Here is a 12,466-nt window from a genome sequence, read left to right on the forward strand (position 1 = left end):
AGCTTTGTCTATACTGTTGAAACTTTAACCTGGGGTTTAGATAACCATTGTCGTGCTTTAAAGGTTTTGTTTCTCGAACAAGAAAGTGGCTTGATCATATGAGCTGGGTTCTGCGCAAGGTTTCTTCCTGTTAAAAGGGAGTTTTTCCTTGCCACCATTGCCTTCAGGCTTGCTCTGGGGGTTTCAGGCCGGGTTTCAGACCAGATGTTGTAAAATGTCTTGAGATAATTTGTATCGTTATTGACGCTATACAAATAAATAAAATTGAAACGGGGCTGAGTTATAAATGAGGAAAAAAATGGACGGCAGGTAAAATAGCCTTACTATCTAATTAGTGGTACATCCAAAAAAGGTTTAAAAAAAGGCAACTGGACTTGCAGAGTTGAGGTTGCACAGAGTTGAGTTGACTTAAGGGTTTAAATAGGAAACTCCTACTCAAACTTGCTTGTTGTGTAAACAACCAGAAACCGGTGCAGCTAGTTTTCTATTTAAACCTCAAACTTTCCACAAGTCCCCTTGAACTGAAGAAGCTACTCGGATAAGTGGTAAAACGTCTTCTCAAAAAACTCTACAAGTCCAGTTGCCTTTTTTTAAACCTTTTTTGGATATACCACGTCCTGGATGACTGAGAACCTTCACATACTAATTAGCTGTAATATAAAAATGTACGAGTTACTTGAAACTGTGAAACCAGCAAGCATTAAAATTGGTCTTTGTCTTAAATTCTGTGTGACCAAATTTGAGTTTTGTCTTTAGATCCCAGGGGCCGCGATGGACAGAGTCAGTCTGCTGTGGCGTCTGAGACGTCGGGCTCGCCGCGGAGTCGTCTGCATGGCCCTCTTCTGCATCTCCATGGCGCTGCTCTACGCCTTCTGTGCTGAGAACAGCGTGCCGGTCACTGACGCAATATTTGGCATCCGAGCACGGACCCGGGCTCAACCTCGTGCACACTCTGTCATCAAGGTATGTGCCCTGTTAAACGTGCAATGCAAACTTATAAAAAAAAAAAGCTCAGTTTTGTTTTGGTAAGTTCCTGTAGTTGAAAAGACATAATAGTCGTCCATGTGTCTTCTGCAGGTGCTGCGAGGTGGCGCCAAACCCATGTACATCGACCCCCAGAAACTCCCAGGTGTTGTTCCAGGTGACCCTCACCGCCCCATTCCTGTCCTCTCCTCTCCGAACCACACCCATGAGGACTCGCCACCAAAGCGGAAGACGAGGGAACGGGAAACTTCCGGGTTTTTCTCCCGCCTGCTGCCGCGCCCCTTGACGCGGGCACTGGAGACCCTGTTTGGAGGACGCCGGAAAGGGGAGCTGAGCGGCAGAGGGGGGGACGCAGAGTTCTTTGGACCTCATGGGCTCTTGGGAGAGGTGTGGAATGACGAGATGTCCAGCAACATGCTGGGAAACAGGCTGAAGAAGGTGGTGCAGAACTACCAGGTGAGAGTTATTTTGAGGTTCAGACTTCTGCAATAAAATTGAACCATTTTCTGCTGCGTGTGGATGTAGTTTTGATATGTGTCTTACAAAAAAAATGGTGGCATTCCATTTTTAGATCCCCGAGTGCAAAGCTGAAACAACTGGAGTTTTCTTGAAGACCTTTTTAATCCCAAGTTCCAAAAGATGTTTTATAAGAAACATCTGTGGGTGTTGCCCACCTGGAACTCACATGAGTAGAGTCTGTAACGGAATAAGATATTGGAGGAATTTGTTATGATCCTGTCATGTCCCCCAATAACTGGTACTCTAACAGCCCATTAATGGCCAGTGACTCCAGATTCAAACTTGGAACGTCTTCCAAAAAACCCAACTAGTCTTGCATAAATCCAGTCTTGGATGTGTCTTTTTCTTGTCAGGCGATGAATAAATATGGAGTCGAACTGCCTGGCCATGGCGGCAACCCCAGCAGGCCAAAGCTGAGCGGTCCCGAGCTTCTCTGCCAACTTAAGGATACAGTCCAGGTCACAACTCTGACCTCAGATCTCCAGCCCTTCTCTTTGCTGCCATGGGCCGCTCAGCTACCACCAAACCCGCTGACCTCTGACCTTGGGCCATACAAGAGCTGTGCTGTGGTGTCGTCGGCTGGATCACTTCGCAACTCTGGACTGGGAAAAGAAATAGGTGAGATAAAAAGTCCCTGTAATTTACCCCAAGGAGAAAAAGAAGAAGGTGTTCAGTATCAAATACATTTAAACTAGTGTCTGAGGTCAGTGAGGATCACTGCTTCATTTCAAGATTGTCAGAATAAAAGCAGAGAGAGATTTATTTCCGTCAGAGGTTTGGCACTCTGTTAGTATTTGATAGCATTGCCTTAGGTGAAATGTTTCCAGGTTAAATTCCATGAGCTTCCTTCAATGAGTTGCAGGAAGGTTTCACAAATTTACTACAGGATTTGAGTCGGGGCTTCGTGAAGACAACTCCAATACCTCGACTTTGTTGTTATACTTGATATATTTTGGGTCATTGTCCATTTGGAAGACCCATTTGCAACCAAGCTTTAACTTCCTGGTTGACGTCTTGAGGTGTTGCTTTAATAAATCCTTAAGATCTTCCTTTAATTCAACAACATGATGCTGCCACCCCTGTGCTTAACAGCTGGGATGGCGTTCCCAAGACCAGAAGACATTTTTCTAAAAAGAAAAGATGTTTTTCCCCACGTTGAACCCCAGTCTAGCTTTTTAACGTTGTGTTTGGAGCTTCTTTCTTGCTGATCTGCATCTTTCAGGTAATTATTTTCTGTGTCCACCAGTGTCTTCACAAAGTCCTTTGCTGTTGTTCCAGGTAGAAATGTCCCGATCAAGTTTTTTTGCCTCCTGATCCAATCCCAATCCCCATATTTGCCAATCTGAGTCCCAACTCAATTTTAAAAATCAAATTAAATGTCCTTCCCTTGCTTTTTCTTCTCTTCCTTGTATTCCTGTGTGCACCGTGCAGCTGGATTCAGTCCAATAACCATTTCTGTCAAAGTTAATCTAGTGTGGAGAGGGTAGCTCGTACCCTGTGTCCTCTCCAGAAATGTTCTGGTCATCCAACGCTGCCATAAACTCCCTAACACTCTCTGGAATAATGTCTCTTTGACGCTGTCTCCAGGAAACTTTTCTCTTCTTTTAAACGCAGTGTTCAGTGTTTGTTGTTGTTGTTTGGGTGCAGCCTTTGCCTGAGTGGACTCCATGGATTCTGTTTAGTTCTCTTCTTCTTCTGGGATTTTTGGCAGCTTTGACGTTAGCCATTAAAGCAGAGAATGAGACAAAGTTTTGATGCTACAAGGACGTGTTTTTGGTTTACGGCAGACCTAAAATAAAAAACTACAAGACATGGGGTTTGGTTGAATCCTGATCTGATCATTTTGAAAATGTCAGGATCTGCCCCGATACTATCAGGACATCCCTATAACAAAGTAAGGAGGAGTAAAAGAAAGACATATGTGTCAAAATGGACAAACCCGGACTGCAACCCAGTCTGAACATCTGTCCGCACAAAGACCCCTCTGCCCCCCCCCGTTCACGTCTTTAGACTTGAGTCTCTGGACATTAATGCATCGTTAAGAGTATCATTCACTGGAGAAATAACACCGGATGGTAACAGATTCCTCCAATTCCAGGAGTATGTGGTCATTGACAGACCACCAACAGATGTTTCTATTTAAACCCCAACTCTGTACCAGTCTCTTAGAGCTGAAGACTTGGATGAAATGTCTCCAAGAAACTTCTACTAAATCCACTTTCCCTTTTTTCTGAACAAATCCGAAGCAGTAACATGATACTTGGACATCAGTCAAGCCAAACTGATGTGGCATTGACTGAAGCCACCACATATAGGTCAGACCCTACAGAACACCAACACGCATGACTGCCCACCCTGAGGCACAGAACTGGACAGAAAATCAATTCTACTGTTTTACTTTCATAAATACAGCAGGAAGGAGTAAAAATTCAAAATAACGTCTTTATCTGCTCCATGATCTGCTTTAGTTCGTAATTGTTAGTCTCAGGTTTATGTAGGATAAAGCCAAAAAGAACAGTTCAATGTACTGGGCGATGCACAAGAGATGATTCAGAAATGGTTTTATTTATAACAATTAACCAAGTGCATAGAACATCTCCTGAGACTCCCTCTTTAATTCAAGTTCCTGTTCTCAAGAACAAGTTATTTAAAGAAATAGAAGAGTCAGGAAGTTTGACTTGGTTTATTTGTATTTCCTTTTCTTTTTATTACACTACAGACTCTCATGACGCCGTGCTGCGCTTCAATGCTGCACCCACGGCCGGCTACGAGAAAGACGTTGGGTCTAAAACCAGTGTTCGGCTCATCAACTCGCAGGTAAACTCAGAAACTCTGTTGCGTTTACATAAAGAAAACTACACAAAAAGATGTACTGATAAATAAAAGGGATCATAGAAGCTCTCCACAGGTCTCGAGTCCAGTTAGAGAGATTTAGAAATTGCACATCAGCTTGTTTATTGTCAACTTTGAGCCCAATTCAAAAATAGAGTGTAGGAAGTATGTACACACTACCATCAGCTGTTAAACATGATAAGTTATCGTAATATTTCTATTCCTAAATGTTTTGTTTTTTTACTATAATTGTTTTTCTGTTTTTCAGTTATTTGTCGGTGCTTTCGTTTTGGAATTATTTGTGTTTCGTTTGTCTATTTGATGAGTTTAATGTATTTATAACAGCACATGTAGGAAGAAGAAAATGAGTGGAGCTACGCTCTCGATTAGCTTAGCATGAAGAGGTAGCCTAGCTTAGCATAACCACTTAACGTGAAGAAGTTCGGCTAATTACTTCTTTTGTCAGTCTAGGTGCAGGTTGTAGTCAGATGTTGTGATGTGGCTTCTACTGCGTCATTTAAATAGAGATTCAGTCTAAAAGCGAACAGTTCGGTTAGGCAACAATCTGAATTTATATCAAATATATACAGCTTGTTTTTGCATGAATACAGGACTCTAATATTTTATGTCTCTAATATATTTTGAGGATCTCGATCTCTGAGCTGTTTTTGAAGGCGGACTGTGGGGGTTTTACTGGCAGCAGAAGAGATGAGCATGTTTGTGGGCGTTTCTGTGAGAACACGTTGCTGTGAGAAATTGAACGAATACTTATTTAGCTTGAACCATCTCCACTCCACATATACAGCGCTTTATCCTTTATGATTCTGCAAACATGAAGATTTTCAAGCCCTGTTTTGAAAACTTTAAACTTTGAAAATTCTTAATCTAATCATTAATTAATCTGTGGATGCTTATAAATGAACAAATCATTCTTGTCTGAAATTTTTAAATTTGAACTCAGAGACTAAAGTTATATCTTGTTCTGTCCACCTAATTCAGAATTTACACTAAAATAAAACAGAGAAAGTCAATTATTATATGACTAATATTGATTTTTGTCTCCACCTGCTGGTTATTAATAATAATAATAAAAATAATAATCTTTACCTTTTTTTTCAGGTGATGGCATCAGATGACCATCGCTTCCTGTCCAGTTCGCTGTACAGCTCAGGGGTTCTGGTGGCCTGGGACCCCGCCCCCTTCTCCGCTGATCTCACACAGGTGACGTTCACACACCGTTCCTGCTGAGGAAACATTTAATCGTCAGTAAAACTAAAGACTATGTGTCTTCCTCCTGCAGTGGTACAACAGGACAGATTACCCCATCTTCACCCAATACCAGAGATACAGGAGGCTTCACCCTCAGCAGCCGTTCTACATCCTGCATCCTCGCTTCGAGTGGCAGGTCTGGCAGCGGATACAAGACAACATGGCCGAGCCCATCCAGAAGAACCCACCTTCCTCTGGCCTGCTCGGTAGGTGAAGCCCTCTGGCCACTTCCTAGCCTCCCAGCTAATAGTAGTTCTTCCTAACTTCCCAGCCAAAAGCAGCTCCTCCCAGCTTCCTAGCTGTCCAGATAATAGTAGCTCTCCCTAGTTTCCCATCTAGTAGTAGCCCCTCCTAACATCCTAGCCTCTCTGTAGTAACAGTACAGTCCACCTCCTAGCTTCCCAAAAGTAGCACTTCCTATCCTCCCAGCTAATAGTAGCTCTTCCTATCTTCCTACACTTTCAGCTAATGGCAGCTCCTCCTAACTTCCTGACCTCTCAGCTAATAGTAGCTCCTCATAGCTAGCCTCCCAGATAATAGTAGCTCTTCCTAGCTCCCTAGCTTACCAGGTAATGGTAGCTTCTCCTAGCTTTCTAGCTTCCAAGCCTCCCAACTAATAGAAGCACCTCTTAGCTTTCTAGCCGCCGAGCTAAAAGTTGCTGCTCCTAGCTTCTGATGGAAGTAAATCCATTTTACTGACAGTAGCACCAGGAACCATCTTAACTCAGTGTGCCCCTCCCGGAAACCTTTGGGAAATGGTGATGGGTTGTGCTTTAATTACAGATCTGGAACCTCCAGTGCAGAAACTATATATGTTAGACAAGAGATTGACTATTATATACAAAGAAAAAATTAACCATGTTGAACCGTGTCCTGCTTTGCTGCCCAGGCACTGTCCTCATGATGTCGCTGTGCAAGGTGGTGCACGTCTACGAGTTCCTGCCGTCGCGGAGGAAGACAGAGCTCTGCCACTACTACCAGCGTTTCTACGACGCAGCCTGCACGTTAGGCGCCTACCACCCTCTGCTATACGAGAAGAACCTGGTCAAACGGATGAACCAGGGCTCCGACCGCGACATCTACAACCATGGACGAGTCACGCTGCCCGGGTTCAGCATGCTGAACTGCACTCAGACTGCTGGAGGTGTACCCAAACACTGAGTGCACAAGCGACAAATGCAGCAAAGCAAAGTCGAACCGTGCATGAAAAAGGACTCGCATGAAAAAAAAAACACACACACAGATCACTCACTATAAATTTTACATGTCGTTAACACATATTTTCTGTCAAGGCACACACACCAGAGTACACCTTGCTGATAGATGTGCCTGCTGTAAATACATACATATCCTTATGAGGACAATCCACTGACAGCTTTCATACCTTAAAGGACGTACCAGTCAAAGTTCAATGCCAACTTAAAATTACTGCCAAAACAGTATGCATGATTCCCATTAATGTGCTGATTATGGGTCATGCTAATTTTGCAGTTTCCATGTTCGCTCCAGAGATTCAAACTCATGACGTAAAACACAATTACATTGAGTTTTTAGTTTTCAGTCTGACCTTTTTGCACAGGTTTCGAGCAACTCCATGTTTCCTTGAATCTCCACATCAAAGGTGGAGTGTTCAAAGCTAGCACGAGCTATACAGACACTTCAGATCCATTAATGGGAACTAACAGCAGCTGAAATAAAACCAGAATTGTCCTTTTAAGTCTTAAACTGAACCGGTCAAATGGACTTCAGAAGTGTCCTCACAAAGATCTGAATGCACCTTCTTTGAATTGTGCATATACCATAACAATAAGAACTCTTTTGCTTTGAAAAGCTCTTGTCTGGGTGACAGCTACCCTTTGAGGCTTTTGAAGACAAAGATGTCCACCGGTCCAGAAAAGGAGTCGTTTAAACATTAGGATTACTTTTCTAGATAGATCAGTGAATGGATCAACTCCTCACTGCCAATTCAGCTTCCTCTAACATGCAATCATACTGAGGACCAATCAGACTCTCTTGAGCTTTGTTTCATACTCATTTTACATGGCATGGATTTTAGTTTTTAAATTTTTTTTTACAGCCCTAGTTTATGGGCTCAAAAAACGCTTCTTCAGTCCGAAAGGATGTCGATGACTGAAGTGAGCAGTCTTCAAGCACCATATTTGGCATGGTATTACTCCTAAAGAAATCTCTGTAAGACCAGATACTAAATTTGCTGAAATAAGACCTAAACATCCATTGAACATTATGTGAAGACAAGTGACTCAACACAGAGTTGGATTGCCTTTCTTGAAGGATTTCTCATATATGCTGCCATAATCATTGGCTGCTTTTCCGTCACCCTGATCTCCAACTCATCTTAAATCATCTCTTCTGGGTTCAGGTTGGTGATTGTGGAAGGCAGGTCACGTGATGCAGATCAATCACTTCTTTCTTCTTCTTCTTGGTACTAGTTGAGTTCTTCATTCCTTCCTAGCTTCCTAGCAAATGGGATGGTGTCTGTCTAGCCATTCAAACCATCGCCTTGAATTGTGAATAAATGTTCAAGAGCAGCTGTTTAATTAACATGCATGGAGGCTAGCCTAACAGTCACTTCTACTCTTTGTGCTAAGCTAGGCAAATTGGAGGGTTTTGTTCAGTTAAAAGTCTGAATCAAAGTTAAGACACAAGCCAACAGTCAGCTGTTTTCTGGTGTGTCCTGCACTGTTGGCTTTTGAACACTGATTCAGCATTCCTTCCTATCTTCCTAGCTAATATCCCAAAAATCAAGCTGAACCAAGAACAGCTAGTCTTGTTGGTTTCTTGAAGACAATTCATCCAAGTAGCTTCTTCAGTTCTCAAAGACTGGTAGATATTGGGGATTTCAGCTTAACTAACAATCTCCCATTGCTTCCACTCTTTGTGGTAGGCTAACTGCATCCTGGGCCTTCTCCATTATCAGACAGCTTCCCTGTCACGATGACTGCCTCAGCACGATTACATACATGACTTACACATGCATATGCACTTCACTTAATGTGTTTATTGAAGGAAATACTGCCCGCCTTCTAACCCAACCCAACAACGTAAGAGTCAAACATTTTGTACCGACAACCCCGTACTCCCAGTAATCTTTTTATAATTCTTATGTAGAGTATATAATAGCAGAAATACCGACGAGGATGGTCTATACTGTGATTACTACTGTATGTAAAGCAGAACAGAGTTTTACTTCTACAAATGTTTGTATGGTCTCTTAGACAAACAGCCACTTAGCTCTTTAATTGAAACACAATGGCATTAAAATTATAATGCCATGATAAGCTAGCTGCTTGTTAGCCTAGCTTGGCTCTGTCTAAACATAGAGAAAAATCCTACCAGCACTTTTACTGGTCACTAATTAACATGCCATACTGTATCTTGTTTATGGAGCTTTGTGGGTCATATACTGGGCTAACTTTATTAGCTTTATGCTAAGAAAAGCTAATTCAATATTTCGATATAATGAGAAAGCACAACTAGCATCCCCAAGTTTAGGCTACGGCATCCTTTTTTAGCCAAATTTGTCCGTTTGGTGTCATCTATAGATGGCTAGATAGATTTTTTTTATTACCTATTTTACAAGCACAGTTTCAATGGTTTGAAATGGAGGTAGCTAGCTAGCATGAGCCTTTTATTGAGAAACACCAGCTATCAGTATTAGTGCTAACCGTGACTACACAGTTATGGTGTGGTTTATATTAGAAAATACTCGGTCTCCAAATCAAATATTTAAAAAAACGCTGACTATTTTTCTTGAGACCCTTAGCTTATTGGGCTAAACGCTGTTGTTTTGGATGATACTGATGCTAATGTGGCTTCCTTCGTTTGCCTTTCTGACCTTCCAAGTTTCAGGAACTAAATCTCTTGTCTGCTAGCATCTACATGTCTGCTATTTTTCTCATAGTAAAGAACATTCTCAAGGGCACTAGTACTTTTATTCTATTAATACTGATGCATGTGTAACATCTTTAAAGGTTTTCTCCAAAATAGTGTAGCGGCAGGAGAACAAGCTAAAAGTATAAAGTATCTGCAGCATGGAGCCAACGCAGCTCATCCTTTTTGATGAACTTCACAGTTAAACATTAGCATGCAAACAGACGGCAGTGAGCCTAAATTACCGTGTGATGCTTCTTGGAGGATGGATTTCATGGGTCTTTGTGATTTTTCACACTTTCTATCAGGACGGGAAAAAAATAAAATAAACTGTTCCAAAGTCTTGCACAAGATTATCAACCATGCAAAGCAACGCTTGAGCTCACACTGAATGTAAATTACAAAAAAAATTACAAATAAATAGGCAGCTTTACTTTATGTGATTTAAACGTAGCTTAATCCTCTAAAACTGAGTGAATTTCACAGCCACTCTGCTTGCAGGGCTAGTTAGCGTTTAGCAGATTATTTTTCTCCATGATCAGTTGTAGCTGCGGTTCTTCCTGCTGTACATCAATCACTAAGATTTTGAAGCATGAAATAATATACATGTATTTTGTTTTTCTTTAAATGAAAGAAATAATGCGTAAATTAGCTGTAGCAAAGACCAATGCACCAGCTAACTGTCATTAGCCACAATGCAGTCACTGCAGTTTGGATGTTATATGGTGTTATTTAAAAATTTCAACTAAACTGCACATTTCTGTGATATAAAAAAATGTACTGTGAATTAAGATGTCAGATTTAGTGCTTTGTTGTCAAAATTAACAATCTTGAACCAAGCGTCCAAGAAAGAAAATGGCTCTGTTATTGGTTCTCGAATCCTCTGACTTTATTCTTATTTTATTTTTTATTTTTATTCAAGAGGTGAACACATGAATTTTGATGTCATTGCGTTTCCAAGGACATTTTCTCCCTATGCAGTTGCACTCATGTCCCAAAATAAGCGTTTGTGTGAAGACTTGTGATATTTTATTGTTTAGCTTACAGATGCACTGGGGACGGGTTTGTTGTCGAACTGGTAAATGTATTTTTTTGATTTCTTTTGCTAACAGACATACTGTGTAATTCCAAACAATCATTTATTAAAAACAGTTTTCAACTGGGCTAGGAGCACACCACTAACCTTTGTAAACACTTTATGTTAACTTTATGGTTTTATTTTGTAGTACAATGTATTGCCAGCTCCACCGTGTTTTTCTGTTTTGAGTTTTCCTTTGAATGTGAAATGTCTGAAACTGCAGTTCTTCCTAAGTTAAGGAGTTCAAATTAAAGTCTTTTAAATGATGTTGTTGGTTGACACGATGTAAAAACACATATGATCTGTATTATCCTGAAGATCCTCTGTAGGCTCCTACAATATAAGATTTGAGGGGGTCAGAAGATGATTAAAGGAATAATAAGAAAAATATCCTTTTTTATTATTATTATTATTTAAATTTAAGTCTACAAAGTCTACACTGTTTAATTCTTAACTTTTAAAAGGAGTTGTATCACCTTGTAAAAGATCGAAAGTTTAATGGCAGAAGGTACGATTATTGTTTAGTAGTAAGTTAACCAAAGGTACAAACTATTCAAAGAATCATAGCCCTAAAAACAAGACTGAATTAATAATTTATTGAACTGAAATCTAAATCCTGGAAAATATCCGTCTTAAGTTGTTTCTCCTCCTTAAGACTATTTTTTTAATTTGTTCTCAGGTGTTCGTATACTCAAGGTATGGATCATGTGACTCTACACAATTACACTAAGATCAACGACAAATGAACCAAAATAATCTCTCATATGAAAGTGTTTTAGTAATATCACTAAAACACTTCCATACACCGTCTGTTCTTTTTGTGTGAAACCATAATTAACCTGTTGGTTGCCTCCTGCAGAGAGAGGTGTGTTTTCCAGGTCCAGGTCTTAAGGCTGCTGTCAGACACACAAGAGACAGAGGAGCAGATCCGAAGCCTCCTGCTGACGCCTTATAACAACGGATCTGTGTCCTTAGTGACCGAGGACTGAGCCGCATATGTGAGAGGGGTCTGGGTGCAGCAAATGAACTAGAAACTTGAAAACTAAAAACCATCTCTGTCTTCTTCTTGTGTCAATGTCTCGCTGCTTCAGTTAACTTTAGATGTAGTGCAGAAACCTACCAGAGCCTGAAGGGCCTGTTTGTGTGGCCCAACACTTCAGGAGGAAGAAACGCCACTCAGACGTGTCCAAAAGACCCTAGCCTCTATGCCACCCGACACTGGTGAGAGCTCAGACTGTTAGTCAGAGTCTTGATCATACACAGGACACAGTCACAGCTGGAGGATCATTATGATGACAACTCAATGATATTTAGAAGGAAAATGAATTAAAATCTGCAGCAAACTTCATTAAACTCTGTCCACAGAAACACAACGTTGGTTTCTGTTGTTTCTTTTATTTACAGATGAATAAATCTAATGAGTTAATGTTTTTATAGCTGGTTGATGCGTCAATAAATTCGGGTCTATGCGAGTATTGATCACATCCGCTGGTTTTTATTCCTGGACTCATTCTGTGTGTTGACATCAACCGATGGCTGTGCTGTAAAAGCATTAATCAGGAGCTCGGCGTTAAACGGCCGCTGGTTCTCAGCTGTGTACAGTCTCACATTAGGTCTCAGGTCCAGAACATTATTTTACAGTTAGAAGAGATCAGCTGATGGATTAGCTTGGCTTTAAAATAGAAGATATAGCCACATGACATACAGTTAGGTCATTTCAGTTTTTCTTTTTTAAACTTTCCTCCTTCTGTCTGACAGCAAACTGAGCCTCAGTACCCACTGGATGGCTCCAGATGTGGAGGACTGCCCTCCAGTGGTGGAAACTATCCCTGATCTGGAGCAAGTTGAAGTCACTGCTGGTCTGTTAAACTCTTTTCATTTCATTTTTCCGCC

The 12,466-nt window shown here is 41.0% G+C and overlaps 1 protein-coding gene across 1 annotated transcript; it reads left to right on the forward strand.

The window, feature by feature from the left end:
- The first annotated feature begins 580 nt into the window (after positions 1-580).
- On the forward strand, positions 581-11,205 carry st6gal1 (ST6 beta-galactosamide alpha-2,6-sialyltranferase 1). Its single transcript, XM_084565309.1, has 7 exons — positions 581-963; positions 1,078-1,440; positions 1,857-2,121; positions 4,223-4,320; positions 5,455-5,556; positions 5,636-5,810; positions 6,494-11,205. The coding sequence occupies exons 1-7, from the start codon at positions 772-774 to the stop codon at positions 6,763-6,765; spliced, it is 1,467 nt and encodes a 488-aa protein (XP_084421435.1). The 5' UTR covers positions 581-771; the 3' UTR covers positions 6,766-11,205.
- Positions 11,206-12,466: the final 1,261 nt, after the last annotated feature.

Source organism: Chelon labrosus (assembly GCF_963514085.1).
Source record: "Chelon labrosus genome assembly, chromosome: 17".
Taxonomy (NCBI): Eukaryota; Metazoa; Chordata; class Actinopteri; order Mugiliformes; family Mugilidae; genus Chelon; species Chelon labrosus.

Excerpts from the sequence above, each read along its gene's own strand:
- st6gal1 (XM_084565309.1), top strand. The coding sequence starts at position 772 with ATGGACAGAGTCAGTCTGCTGTGGCGTCTGAGACGTCGGGCTCGCCGC. Across the intron at positions 4,321-5,454 it reads TTCGGCTCATCAACTCGCAG|GTGATGGCATCAGATGACCA; the intron begins GTAAACTCAGAA and ends CTTTTTTTTCAG. Across the intron at positions 5,557-5,635 it reads TCTCCGCTGATCTCACACAG|TGGTACAACAGGACAGATTA; the intron begins GTGACGTTCACA and ends TTCCTCCTGCAG.